General features: G+C 41.6%; 1 protein-coding gene across 3 annotated transcripts in view; it reads left to right on the forward strand.

Annotated features, from left to right (window-relative positions):
• Positions 1-14,977, forward strand: part of LOC126985061 (cytoplasmic aconitate hydratase-like) — a 31,634-nt gene that overhangs the window by 11,899 nt on the left and 4,758 nt on the right. For all 3 annotated transcript variants that reach the window (XM_050839399.1, XM_050839400.1, XM_050839401.1), the window contains 10 exons: positions 185-314; positions 1,301-1,431; positions 1,934-2,105; positions 2,445-2,545; positions 2,674-2,790; positions 10,815-10,974; positions 11,383-11,603; positions 11,987-12,143; positions 13,854-14,089; positions 14,382-14,518. In XM_050839399.1, the coding sequence (XP_050695356.1) occupies positions 185-314; positions 1,301-1,431; positions 1,934-2,105; positions 2,445-2,545; positions 2,674-2,790; positions 10,815-10,974; positions 11,383-11,603; positions 11,987-12,143; positions 13,854-14,089; positions 14,382-14,518 (1,562 nt within the window). The remainder of the gene's footprint in view (positions 1-184; positions 315-1,300; positions 1,432-1,933; positions 2,106-2,444; positions 2,546-2,673; positions 2,791-10,814; positions 10,975-11,382; positions 11,604-11,986; positions 12,144-13,853; positions 14,090-14,381; positions 14,519-14,977) is intronic.

A 14,977-nucleotide genomic window follows, 5' to 3' on the forward strand; every position in this document is an offset into this window, starting at 1 on the left:
TGATCACAAATGCTTTGATATATATTATAAAATGGTTTGTGTGAGGGGTGATTTTTTCTCATTTTTCTCGCTTGGAGGGACCATTAAGAAACATGATCCCCGCTGCTACCGGGTTAAACTGGAGCCTAAATCAACACTCAGGAAGCTTGAATATAAGTTTTAAGTGTACTCTCTCTTCCTCCAGGTGAACTTGGAGTACTTGGCGAGAGTCGTGTTTAATAGCGACAAGCTGCTGTTCCCGGACTCCCTGGTGGGCACCGACTCCCACACCACCATGATCAACGGCCTGGGTGTTGTGGGCTGGGGAGTGGGAGGTGAGTTGGGTGTCTGTTTGTGCATCATTGTATATAGTATTGCTGTTGATTTCAATAGTATTAAATATAGATAACTTGCCCTTCAGGTATTGAGGTCTTATTATCATAGTGTGTATAAGATCTTTATTTTTCAACACTTGGTATGTGTTGTAATAAGTCTACAATAAAATTAAGGTTTTAACAGTAATATATGGTGTGTATTCTCATAAGTGGTATATAATAATGATTTATGGCAGCAATTATAATCTTATTGTATTTATTTAGCTCACTGCTTTGGAAAAGTAATCATATTGGGTGAACCTGTTTCATGATTATTGCATCGGTGGACAAATGTTTTCTTTAGAAAATGTGATCTTTAACCCGGTAGCTGCGGGGATCATGTTTCTTAGAGCCCCCTCTAAGCGAATTAATGAGAAAAATTCATCACTCACATAAATGATTTTTTTAATATATATCAATGCATTTATGATCAGTTTAAGCATCCTCTATTTTGAGGGGTCTTATGTCAAGGCAAAAATTTGGCCCATCGCTGGTACGCGGTAAAGCCACAAATTTGGCCCGTCGCTGCTACCGGGTGAATATCCAAGATTATGAAGGTTAAGGAAAAATAGGAATTTGATGGAAAGTAGATTAATTATCTCTCTTTGGCTTCTTTCATCTTTGTAGCAGCAGCATTTTTGCTGTAATTTTGTTGTTCTGATTTTTACTTTCTTCCTTTGCTGTAAAAAAAAAACCTTGGTGCCACATCTCAGGTCATATGGTGCTGAAAGTAAGGGAAGAAGTGTAGGCCTGTGCTTGGGGTATTGGCACTATTATTACAACTATGATGTTGCAATCCTCTTTTCTAGTTAAGAAGACAGACCAAAGGTTAGTTTAAAAAGAAAAAATGCCCACAAGCAAGAGAATAATAGTTGCCAAGGAAGAATGACCTAATTCAACTGAAGAGGTGCCTCAACTCTAATATATATATAATTTTTGTGTGTCAGGCATTGAGGCGGAGGCTGTGATGCTGGGCCAGGCTGTGTCCATGGTGCTGCCCAAGGTGGTGGGCTACTGCATCACCGGCACACTCTCTCCACTCTCCACCTCCACGGATGTTGTCCTCACCATCACCAAGGTGCCAGAGCTCACACAATATGAAGTGAAAAATAAATCAATTGTCAAAAAATGCCTTTTACATACATGAAGCTATATAAAACAAATTTACACTCATTGAAATGGTTTTGTTTACACAGTTGCTAAGAACTTTTACATTAAGCTCATTGATCTTTAGGGTATTAATAAGTAGTAATAAGTATTTTTTACATTATCTCCAAATGTTTTGCCAGTTAATGTTAAGTGTCTTACCATCGGCATTGTAAATGTAGTTATGTAAATCAAATTTTCAGTGTGCAGTAATCTAGGAAGAGCTTTATTCACTTAACACCAGGGTCATCTTTCTAAACATTGGTGTATTTGAGAGGGGTTAGTTTAGTTTACATTGAGGAGGGCTAAGTGGTTAAGGGTAACTTACAAATTATACCAAAATTCACCTTAATTTTTTTTTAGGTGGGGTTCAGACTTGTTTAGCACAACTTCACCTTCATTGCAATAATGATTGATATGCTGCAAATTTTCAGCACCTCCGTCAAGTTGGTGTGGTAGGAAAGTTTGTAGAGTTCTTTGGGCCTGGCGTAGAGCAGCTTTCCTTAGCTGACCGTGCCACCATCTCCAACATGTGCCCAGAGTATGGGGCCACTGTGGGCTTCTTCCCAGTGGACGACACAACCATCAAGTACCTTCGACAAAGCAGTGAGTGGAACCTATTGCAGATTGATTTTTTATGTCAAGGACAGTTTAAAATGAGTGCCTCAACACTGCTGCTTGAAATATAGAGGATTCACTAGTGTTGTTACATGATTTTGTTCATCCTAGGTGGAATAAACACATGGTGAGGTAGACGGTCTGCTGATGTCAGAAGCTCTCCCATATAATTGTGTTCAGTGTATTTTGAAGTCATTCAGTTTAGGGGTTAGAACAATAGCACCATGAAGTAACTTGCAATTTTCTGGATGCATTTTTTTTAATCCTTCAGTCCTTGTATACAACTTTGGATCCTGCTAATGTATACCATTTTCCTTCAAATTTCAGACCGGGATGAAAAGAGGATAGCAGAAATAGAGGGATACTTGAAAGCTGTCAACATGTACCGTAACTTCATGGATGCCTCTCAAGATCCAGCGTATAGCGAGGTAAGCTCATACTTGCATATTTCAGGTAAAGAAAAAAAAATACCCTTAAATGCAATCTGTGGATTTTGTACATAACCACCATTCTAATATGGGTTACTTCCTAAGAAAAATTACACGGTTATTTGCAGGTGGTGACGTTGGACCTCGGTGATGTAGTGCCGTCGTTGTCAGGTCCTAAACGCCCCCATGACAGGGTGCCGGTCTCTGGGATGAAGGAAGACTTCCTCAAATGTTTGGCCAATCAGGTAAGAAAGTGGTTTTTATTATTCCCTCACAGTTAATTTAAAAAAAAAACTTCCACTTGGGCCAGCTCCTATAACCTACATTATGAAAGCATTCATATCCTGTGTTATTAGCATTTTGTATTTTCTCCACATTTAGGTTTCTACTTGTACGAGTCGCAAGCGATTTTCAAACCTAGAAATTCTACAAAGGTATCTATAATCAAATCTACCATTAACTGATAACTAGGCCTTGGAAGGGAAAGTACACAATATGAAACTTCAACAAATTTATTTGAAATTACACATTTACTTAAAATTAACTTAAAAGTACTGGGATGTGCAACAGCCGAAGCGAGTAAGAAAGAGGAATCCAAAAAGAAAAGAACCCGGTGATGAATCTCAAACACAACCGGGTACTCTTCTCTGGGACTCCTCTTGCCGAATAAGACTCCATCAGACGTCCTGGTCGCGGCGAGGGACAGCAATGTAACCCCGCAAAAAGCACCCGGTGATGATGCCGCCACAACACCGGAGGCTCTTCACAAGGCTACCTCGCTGCAGTGCTCGCTTGCTTCATACTGGTGGTGCACGGCCGCTGGGTTGCTAATGTTGATTATGTGGAGACTTCGCCAGATGAGTGTTGGATCTAGTCATGAGAAAACATGTACTGGACCCACACTACCTGGCGACACCTCGTTACTGCTGCGACGTTGCTGTTTCAAGATCAAAGAAACAGCGACCTTAGTTCTGTAGCAGTAATCTAGTAACTAACTCGTTTCTGCTGCGACACTGCTGTTTCAAGATCAAAGAAACTGCGACCTTAGTTCCGTAGCAGTAATCTAGTAACTAAAACTGTGATATGACTCCACTAAACACATGCACAGCTCTAGTTCCCAGAGACTCGCTAGATGAAGGCACTAGAGTCCAGCGTTGCCTCGAAGCGGAAGGAAACCGTCGTGATACCCTGCCTTGCTGATCTAGCTTTATGACTGCAGACGCGAGATTCATACAGCTAGATCACCAAAGATAGGTCACACGACTATCACTCAGGCGAGGGTGGAGCGCAGGGACGAGTTAGGTCACACGACTATCACTCAGGCGAGGGTGGAGCGCAGGGACGAGTTCTGCTCCTTTCCAAGAACCTCTCGAACAGCAGACAAACCTGGGAACAGAAGGAAAATCATTAGAAACTGATAGTAACACCGTAGCACAACACTTCAAACAAATATTGAAGCTGTTAACCAGTCGAATTATCCTTGGCCTTCGGAGGGAGGTTGGCTTGGTCCACCCCTCACGGGAGCTCCTTCACTTCTGCCGACCCTCGCTCGCTAGCTAGCCTCGTCGGGTCACCTCGTCTCACCTCGGTCATGCTGGGAACCCACGCCTACCCAGTCACGTGACCCAAGTACTGTCCAGCCATTGGTCTGATGGTGCACACGCCGCTACCCTCGCGCGCCAATGGGATCGTTTAGCTAGACGGTATATCATTCGGGATTTTTATTTCGTGGTAATGGGGATGCAGGCTGAAATGATCTATTTACGGCAGAGGCGATTGACAAGGAGGAAAACAAAATAATAAACAAAACTACCCGGAGAACGCTACCCTAGCCCCCCCCCAAAAAAAAAAAAAATATGTATCATCATGAAAGACGAAATATCACTCATTGTGGTTTGAAAAATATCAATGTCAAGGTGATTCAATAATTGTTCATGGGTTATGGCGTCGAAGCCCAGGGAGTCACAGCTTCTCGGGCTACTCTTTGAAGCTGTTTTTCCCCACCCTGAAAACAGGTGGTTGTCGAGAAGCGAGTCTGGAAAGGGTCGGTCTAATGGATTCATAACCGAAGCGATCGTCATGTATGCAGTAAAGATCTGTGTGTGTGTGTGTGTGTGTGTGTGTGTGTGTGTGTGTGTGTGTGTGTGTGTGTGTTTAAAAGGAATCCGAATCATTGAAGCATCAACGAGAGAGAGAGAGAGAGAGAGAGAGAGAGAGAGAATTATTCTTTTCCTCTTTATAATCTTAGTTTTCTGCCCTGACTCGGAATTGCAAGACACCGAACCTCTAATGAAAGACAGATTACAGTGTTAGTTGAGCATAAAACCAGCTGGAAAATACTAAATAAAATAACTACACTGACTATCATAACGCACAACACAGGGAATAAATAAATAACAGTTGGGTTAAGATAAGCGGTCCCCCATCACTACCTCACCCCACCCCACCTCACCTACCCCACCCTATCTCACCTCACCCTATCTCACCTACAAATCCCCCCCGCCCGCACCTCATTGCCATTCCCCAGGTGTGTGTGTGTGTGTGTGTGTGTGAGAGAGAGAGAGAGAGAGAGAGAGAGAGAGAGAGAGAGAGACCGCTCATCGACATTCATATTGCAATTGAATACATATAAGATGTCAAAATAAAGAAAGAAAAAAGGAGAGAGGGAGATTTTTTTTCGTTTTGTTCAATTTATTGCGCAGAGGCGTCAAACCATTACGTAAATAACATCAATTGAGAAATACAATAAATAAATGGGTGGATGAGAAAGGAAACATAAATAACAAAAAAATTGAAAAAAAAAGTAATGTTAAGCAAATAAAATCTAGGAAACCTTTGATTAAATACGAAAGGAAGTCAAGCAAAGACACCCAGAGAGAGAGAGAGAGAGAGAGAGAGAGAGAGAGAGAGAGAGAGAGAGAGAGACGGAAATAGTAAAATAACAAAATGGCAAAGGAAAGGACAAAACCGTTGGGTCACCTGTGTGTGTGTGTGTGTGTGTGTGTGTGTGTGTGTGTGTGTGTGTACCTGAGGGAGCGAGATCTGACTTGACCTGACCTCACTCCCCCTTCCTTCCTCCGCCCAAGCGCCCGCCATCGGATAGAACTCTCTTGTGTGTTGAGGGAGGGGGGAGAGGAGGTGGAGGAGGAGGCGGAAGAGGGAATGGGGAGGAAGATTAGAGGAGGAGGAGAAGTAGGAAAAGGAGAGAGGGAGGGTGGCGAAGGCTGCTACTGCTTCAGAATTAATGTATGATAATAAATACTTCAATATATTTAATTTCGGTATAACATCGCAGAGGCTGGTTTAACATCAAGCTCTTCACTGAAACAAGAGGAAACGTCTACTTCATTAGGATTTCAGTATTAATTATTCGTATCTATTAATTCATTTATTTACGTACTTATTTAAATGCTCAACACTGGAACGACTTTCATAGTTAGTTGTTAATGAAATGTAATCCGAAGAGAGAGAGAGAGAGAGAGAGAGAGAGAGAGAGAGACGATAGCTTCATCACGGGAGGTTGACATAAAAAAACTATCAATTTGCCACAACGCTTACATATTTTTTTCACTGCTAACGTTACCTCACTCTGCCTACTACATACGAATAGTGAAGTCACCTATTAGTTTTGTTGTTCTCCATTTGCTTTATTTATCGTTCCGGAGAGAGAGAGAGTTATGGCCGAGTATTGTTAGGACCAAAGCTCTGTTGCCCAGCTTCACTGTACTGGATTCGTGCGTTGCTTCACAAGTGGTCGGCAGTCTGAGGAGGCGAAGCATAACTGCATTGGTCGTTATATAATCATGTCGGGTTATACGGAGAGCAGTCGTGTGTTACCTATTGCTTGTTACGCGTAGTGCTTCCGAAAATAATACATGACAAAAAATATTGATAATTAAACTCGTGTTCGTGATCGAGGTAGTAGTAGAGGGGCTATTACAATGGGCAGATTTTCCGTGGATCTTCAGCCAAACCACGATTTCCGCTGGCGTGGTTCTCGTATTTCCGTGGTTTTCTGACGCGTCCACGATCTTCCAAAGCTACGATAGATTTCACCAAAGGACGACGGTATTACTCACCATCATCATCAGCAGCAATAACAAGAAACAAATGAGAACCACGTCAGCGGAAATCGTGGTTTGACTGAAGGTCCACGGAAAATTTGCCCAGTGTAATAGCCCTTTTAATAACCCAGGATTGCACTCGTCGATTACGGCAGCATGGTATTATTTTAAGGAATACTTACTACCTATTTGATCACTTCTCTCGTGACTAATAAGAGCTATATGCTTCCCACGGTTTAGTATTCATAAAGTAACATATTTATATAAGAAGCGACGCGCGTTGACTCTTCACAAATTCATAAAAGACGCTACTTTTTTGTGGGTGAGTGTGTGTTAGTTATTCTTGAAGCGAAAGTAGTTTTTACGATGTCTCAAGAGTTAGTAGATATATATTTCTAATGGAAGGTGCGATAGCCTCATCTTGACTCGCAGACGACGGTACGGTGCGGTGTTAAACGTAGACTACTGAGATCAATAGGAACTAGGAAACCATACATTTGCACGCATGAAACGAATAATTAAATAAAGAAAATAGATACATGAATAAAATAACTGCGTATAAATAGATATAAATATGGTATGTGCGATCCGAACGCTTTACTGAAAGAAAAATACATTGGAAAAAAAGGTATTAAAAAAACAACTTGATATTGGGTATGAGAAAGAAAAATATAAAAAATATAAAAAAGGAAATTAAATGCAAAAAGAAAAGAAAAGGCACGAAAGGAAATAAGACAATATAAAAAAGGAAGAAAATGAAAAAAAAAGAGATATATGAACATACTATTACTATCGAAAAAAGATAATCACACAAAACGCGAAAGCAAAATCATATATACTAGTTCACATATAAAAGAAGAAGCAAATAGGATGCAATCACTCTCCACCCATCCAGCTGTCGGGAAATACCTCCATGACTTTCACTTTTGGGGAGGCGGCGAAGGGAGGACTGAGGGTAATTAGCGGCCGCATGCGTTGATCTCAGGTGTGTAGGCCAGGTGTAGCGCCCCCCGGGAGGCACGAAGTAGGCCAAAGTTTCCTGGAGTCTTTCTTGCTGCTGCCCCGCCCCCCGCCCCATCCCCCCTACTCTCCCTCTTCCATCCCCTGACTCACCTCACAGATTATTAGAGTTATCCTACCTCCCTTTATTTATTTTCTTCCTATTTCTTTGTTTTCAGCTTTCTCATTTTTTTCTCGTGTATTTCCTTTTCGTTTTGTCGTATTTTTATCATATTTTTTCATTCTGTTCTTTTTGTTTCCTTTATTTACGTTTTTTCTTCATTGTTTCTCTTCTTCTTAATTGTTCTCGTTTTCTTGATCTTCCATTTCCTTGTTTTTTTATTATTTTTATTTTTATTTTTTTGTTATACTTTTGTTTTATTTCCTCTTCCTTCTCCCTTCTCGTCACTGCCCTTCCATGCTATATATCCATTGTTTTTCTTTCATTGTTTCTACCTTTCTTTTTCTTTATTATTTTATGCATTTCTTTTGCTTTCCTCTATTTTCGCATTTTTTGTTCTTTCTTTGTTGCTTTTTTTTTGTATTCATTTCCGCTATGCATTTGTTTCTAGCTTTCGTTTTTGCTTTCATTTTTTTATTTCCTTCCTTTTCCTTTCCTCTATTATCGCATTTTTCTTCTTTCTTTGTTGCTTTTTTATTATTCATTTTCGCTGTGCATTTGTTTCTATCTTTCGTTTTCACTTTCATTTTTTTATTTCCTTCATTTTCCTTTCCTCTATTTTCGTCGTGGTGTATTTTTTCCTATTTTCTCTCATTTATTTTACTTCTTGTGCTTTCCTTTCATTTTGTTTCCTTTATTTTTCAGTCCCTTCTCTTCACCACCTTCCGCATACCCCTTCATTTATTCATTTATTATTTATTCAATCATTGTTTCTCCTTTTTTGTCCTTGTATTTATTTTATTTCCCTTTTCTATCCTTTAACTTCCTTTCCCTTCGCTTCAGCCTCCCCCCCCCCTCCCCCTGCATATCCTTGTACCCGACTCTCAAAACCGCCTTCATAAATTCAATTCTTCAGGGAACTTGGTTATAGAACATAGGCCTCTTGCAGTCTCCCTATGTTCTTATGTTATATATGTACAGTTTACGTTACGAGCCTTTTCCTTTTACTTCAGTCTGGTTTTGTCTGCCTTCTCTTCGCAATCCATGCCCGGCCATAGCACTTAAGGGCTAAAAAAGTATTGTCAAACCCTTTTAACAATTTCCTTGCTCTCCCTTTCACCCCTTCACTTCTAGCCTTCCCGGGTGCTGGCCAGATTCCCCCCTGAGACTTTCCCCCCTGGACACATTCCCCCTGGGCACGTTCCCCCCTGGGCATATTCCCCTCTGGACATTTCCCCCGCAAACATCCCCTCCCTACATTCACACCTCTCGCTCCTTCCTCTCTCACTTCACGCCAACCCCGCCCTCCTATCTTACCCTCCTCTTCTTCCTATTCCTTCCTTTTTAACTACTTTTCGTTATATTTATCTCTATCCGTCTGTCTCTCTGTGTGTCTCAATAATAGAAGCAGCAGTTGTAGGAGTAGCAGGAATGGGAGGCAGAGCAGTTAGGGGAGGGCATGAGGGACATCACACAAATCCAGTGTCAGTAAACCGCCCCTCGCCAAGGTCACTCGGGTCTGGGGGAGCTAAGCCAGGGCGGCCTCGTGGCGTCAGGTCAAGGTGAGGTGGGGAAGGTGGCGGGAGGCGGGAAACTGGGGAGAGGGAGGGGAAGGGTGGGCGGGGTGGTCAGGTCTCAGGGAGCGGAAAAGATGCTCCTGGGTGCTGTTGTATATTTTCAAGTGTTTTCAAGACCGCTGTTTTCCTGTAAAGTTGATCTGCTTCTTCTTCTTCTTCTTTTGACCTGTAACGCTTTGTATCGCTTCATAGGCCCTCCGTGTGTGTGAGAGAGAGAGAGAGAGAGAGAGAGAGAGAGAGAGAGAGAGATTTACATAGAAAATCAGACCACACAGACCCCATGGTGGGCATAAGTAAACAGGGAGATGTATTAATGGATGTCAGTGTACACAGCCTAAAACAAGAGTATTTACTAAGGGCGTGTTTATAGGAGGAAAGGCGACCCTGTTACGATAAGGATAAGGTCACCGGCCGCCAGGGAAGATATTTGGTTATTGGTTTTTATCCTTTTCTTTCTTTCTCCCTTCTTCTTTTTCTTTTCTTCCTTTTCATCTTTTTTTCTTCTTTATTATTATTATTATTATTATTATTATTATTATTATTATTATTATTATTATTATTATTATTATTATTATTATTTTAGCAGATTCTATATATACTGTGTTGAAAGCTTGAATGTATAATAATACTCTCAGTCTGAAACACCTTTTTTTATTTTTTATTTCTAGTCATGACAGAATTGATGGGGGAAAAATTACTATATATTGGATACAGGGGACTGCAGTTTTAAGGCAGACCAATCTGTTGACACTAAGAAGTTTGATCACCATTTGTTATTTTCTGTGTTGTAATTCTTAACTTCCTTAAGATTGGGTTCAAAGGGAGCACTATCGAATATTTTGCAGTGAATTGTGTACTAAATCCTCATCATCTCTAATAGGGTTCAAATGGTACATTATTAATTGATTTTTGTATAGTAGTTCTTTTAACTTTTTGTCTTAACCCAAATTCGGTTCAGTGACTAATAAATTCTGTCATTATTTTATCTCTATACAGTGACTTTGTACTAAATCCTCATCTTCCCTTGCTAGACCGAGTTTGAAAGGAACGGCTTTATGCAATTATTTTTTATTTAGCAATACTCTTAAGCACCTGTGGTGTAGCGGTTAGCACACCTAGAGCTACTGATCCACAAACCTGTGTTCAATCCTGGTTAGGGCACTTGGCATACAGATCACCCAGCTGTTCATCTTCCTTTTTTGTCTTGTCGGTTAATAGCTGCCTGGGGGAAACCTGGGGAAGCTATACTGTGATAATATAGGTGTCACTCTTACCCTGTGCCCAAAGAAACAGATAAATAGCCAGTTGTTCATCCTCCCTTTTTGTCTTGTCTGTTAATAGCTACCTCGGGGAAACTTAGGGAAGCTAAACTGTGATAACATAGGTGTCACTCTTACCCTGTGCCCAAAGAAACAGATAAATAGCAACACAATACACAGTTAGTAAGTGGATGCCCTAAATTTTACCTCACCTTTATTAATTCTATGTAACACTTCATCTTCCCTCAGATCGGGTTCAAGGGTTACGCCATCCCAGCAGACCAGCATGACAAGACGGTGCCTTTCATCTACGAGGGTCAGGAGTACACTCTGCGGCATGGCTCGGTGGTCATTGCGGCCATCACCTCCTGCACCAACACCAGCAACCCCACTGTCATGCTTGGAGCAGGTGGGTGGGGGGTGGAGGAGGCTCAGGAGGGCAGGAAGGGTTTGGTACAGCAGGACAGCGATGCCAGATTATCGTATTCAGAGCATCAGATTTACCTGTTTCTGCCCCATAACTATTGCCAAGAAACAGCAATAATTGACCATTTTAATGTTAACTATATACCAAGCCAGTTATTGGGGTGGAGGAGACAGTTTTGGGGTCGGAAATCAGCAAACATTAAAGTGGAGTACGAGAATCTGACAACATTGCAGCAGGATAAGATTGATGAGAGGAAGGATAATGAAAATCAGTGAGATATTTCTGAAGCTGAACTGACAGTGGCCAAATAAATATTCAGTTTCGCTAGTAAGGGAGATAGTGTGTGTGTGTGTGTGTGTATGTGTGAGTAATTAGTTTGTTCCACCTTAGGTCTGCTGGCCAAGAATGCTGTGGAGGCTGGCCTGAGAGTGGCACCGTACATCAAGACCTCCCTCTCGCCGGGCTCGGGGGTGGTCACTCACTACCTCCAGCATTCCGGCGTCACTCCCTTCCTCACCAAACTGGGCTTCGACATCGTGGGCTATGGCTGCATGACCTGTATCGGCAACTCTGGACCAATCCCTGAACCTATTGTGGAAGCCATTGAGAAGGTGAGTCACTGTGAATGTATTGAAGTTACATGAATGAACCTTATGGTATTTATTTATTTATTTATTTATTTTTTTTTTTGCGTAAAGAGACATATCAAGGATGATGCTGAAAAAGAACTGCAATACACTGCCTCCTGAAAGTGTATCAGTATGACAAAAGCATGATCAGATTTTCTTTAACCCGGTAGCAGCGACGGGTCAAATTTGTGGCTTTACCGTGTAGCAGCGACGGACCAAATTTGTGCCATGATATAAACCCCAAAAAATAGATGATACATAATCTGAACACAAATGCATTGATATATATTATGAAATGGTTTGTGTGAGGGGTTAAGAGGTGTTTTGGATCTTTGAAAATTTTAGTTTTCATTTACTTTTTACAGAATGACTTGGTGTGTTGTGGGGTCCTCTCAGGGAACCGTAACTTTGAGGGCAGGATCCACCCCAACACCCGCGCCAACTACCTCGCCTCGCCGCTCCTTGTCATTGCCTACGCCCTGGCTGGGAGGGTGGACATCGACTTTGAGAAGGAGCCCATTGGTTAGTTGCTACAGTTATCCATGTTTTTCTCTGTTTATCTATTTTACAGAGCTTACTACTGAGAGGCAAAAAGTAAAGGGGGTGGATATCAAGACTGAGCACATCGGTAAGCAGCTACAGTTGTTTATATTTCCCTCTGTTTTTCTCTGTTACGGAGCTTACTATATAGAGGCAGTAACCAGAGAGGGCGAGCATTGAGACTAAGCCCGTCGGTAAGCTGCTGCTGTTCTCTATACTTACCTTTGTGTTCTGTGTTAGGGAGTTTACTACTGATAGCCAAAAACCTGAGTGTGTGGACATTGAGACTGAGCCCATCGGTAAGCTACTGCTGTTGTCTATACTTACCTTTATTTTCTGTGTTAGGGAGTTTACTACTGATAGTCAAAAACCTGAGTGTGTGGACATTGAGACTGAGCCCATTGGTAAGCTGCTGCTGTTCTCTATACTTACCTTTGTGTTCTGTGTTAGGGAGTTTACTACTGATGGGCAAAAACCTGAGTGTGTGGACATTGAGACTGAGCCCATTGGTAAGCTGCTGCTGTTGTCTATACTTACCTTTGTTTTCTGTGTTAGGGAGTTTACTACTGATAAGGCAAAAAGCTGAGTGTGTGGACATTGAGACTGAGCCCATTGGTAAGCTACTGCTGTTGTCTATACTTACCTTTGTTTTCTGTGTTAGGGAGTTTACTACTGATAGTCAAAAACCTGAGTGTGTGGACATTGAGACTGAGCCCATTGGTAAGCTGCTGCTGTTCTCTATACTTACCTTTGTTTTCTGTGTTAGGGAGTTTACTACTGATAAGGCAAAAACCTGAGTGTGTGGACATTGAGACTGAGCCCATTGGTAAGCTGCTACAGTTGTCCATTCTCACCCTTTTTGTTTTAAGGAGCTTACTACTGATGGGCAAAACCAGAGAGAGTGGATATTGAGGCTCACCCCAATGAAAAACAGTAATATTTGTCTATGGTTCCCTTTTTTTATGGTTACTATGTTTTTTTGCTATGTTTGGGAGCCTATTACTGAGAGGCAAAAAGCAGAGAGTGTGACTATTGAGACTTGGTGTATTGGTAAGCTGTGATATTTGTCTTTAATTCCTTTTCTTTTTTCTATGCCTGTGAGCTTAATACTTACAGGGAAGTACATGAAAAAGTTGCTCCAGGGTGAATAGATTGTAGGCGATGCTTTCTTTATTGGTAACTAACATATCTATATGGATTCTTTTTTTATTCTATGTTTAGGAGTGTAATAATCATAGGAAAGCAGATTGAAGTTATTATAGGATGAATGAAGGCCAAGGAAAACGTGGAGGCAGATATGAGGAGGCTGAACATCACGGAAGAAATGGCTATGGACCGGCAACAGTGGAGGAGGCTCATATCCCGTCCAACCCCGCCATAGGGAATAAATGGACGTTAAACGATGATGATGATGATGATGATGAAATTTTTAGCTCATGTACATACTATTGAGATGCTGAATGAAAACTAGTAATATGAAATCACATCACATGCCATGCCCAACTGTACTGTATGCCCCAAACTTTACCTTTTACCCTTGATATAAATAAGATACAAATAATAAATAAATATAGATATGAATAAGAAATCACATCACATGCCACACACAGCTATAGAATATGCCTCCAACTTTACCTGTACCTTGAATATAAATAAGATCAATGTGTTACTACTGGATGCACTCCCCATCAGGTCATGGTAACAGCGGAGAGCCAGTGTTCCTGAGAGACATCTGGCCCAAGCGCGGCGACATCCAGCTGGTGGAGCAGGAACATGTGGTGCCCACCATGTTCAAGGAGGTGTACGCCCGCATCACCACCGGCAACGAGCGCTGGAACAAGCTGGAGGCCCCCGAGGGTATGCTCTACCCCTGGGACACACGCTCCACCTACATCAAGAAGCCGCCATTCTTCGACGGCATGACCAAGGTGATTCTGGTTCTAAGGACGATTGTATATTATCATTATTATTATTATTATTGCTATTATTATTAGTAGTAGTATTAGTATTAGTGTAAGAGATGAATCAGGTGGCAAGGGAGGGGTGCAGACACTATAAGCTGCCAATTCACCAACCCCCAAACACCTGAGATACTGAGAGAGACAATAACAGTGGAAGCAATGAGAGAAGTAGAAAAAAGATGAGATAATATAGAAGAATATGAAAGTGAAGGGACAGAGGGTAGGGTAATATTACTAACTATTATTATTATCTCTGTAGGACCTGCCCGCTGTGAGGAGCATTGAGAACGCCTATGCTCTGCTTCATCTTGGGGACTCGGTGACCACAGACCACATCTCCCCGGCTGGCTCCATCGCACGCAACTCCCCTGCTGCGCGCTTCCTGGCCTCCAAAGGGTAAGAGTGGCTGTGAAAGAGTATAAAAAGAAAATTGTGCAGCCAAAATCCACTGGGCCGTATTACTAAACATTTCGTCGCCCAAGTTCACATATTTGACAAGGCTTTCGTAGGAGTTTTGGGCATTTCCAGAAGTAGTTTTATAACCCTGGTGGTAGTTTGACCCTTCTACTGTACCGTGAACCTAAAGAAACACTCATTAGAACCCGATTGATCCCCTCTTTGACCTTTAGAAATAGCTGATGTGAGAAGCGAAAGTCTTATAATACCGGGCACTATGGTGTGTCTCCCAGTTTATATGTAGTTTGTATTCATATTAGTGGAGTGTCCTGCTTCATGCTTCCCTGGCTCTAAAGGATAAGAATGGATAGCTAAGAGCATACAAAAGAAAACCATACTAAGGAAGCTAGGATATTCTCACCACCTTTATATACCATTCCATTTAGTATTCATATAAGA

The sequence above is a fragment of the Eriocheir sinensis genome, chromosome 58 (assembly GCF_024679095.1).
Source record: "Eriocheir sinensis breed Jianghai 21 chromosome 58, ASM2467909v1, whole genome shotgun sequence".
Taxonomy (NCBI): Eukaryota; Metazoa; Arthropoda; class Malacostraca; order Decapoda; family Varunidae; genus Eriocheir; species Eriocheir sinensis.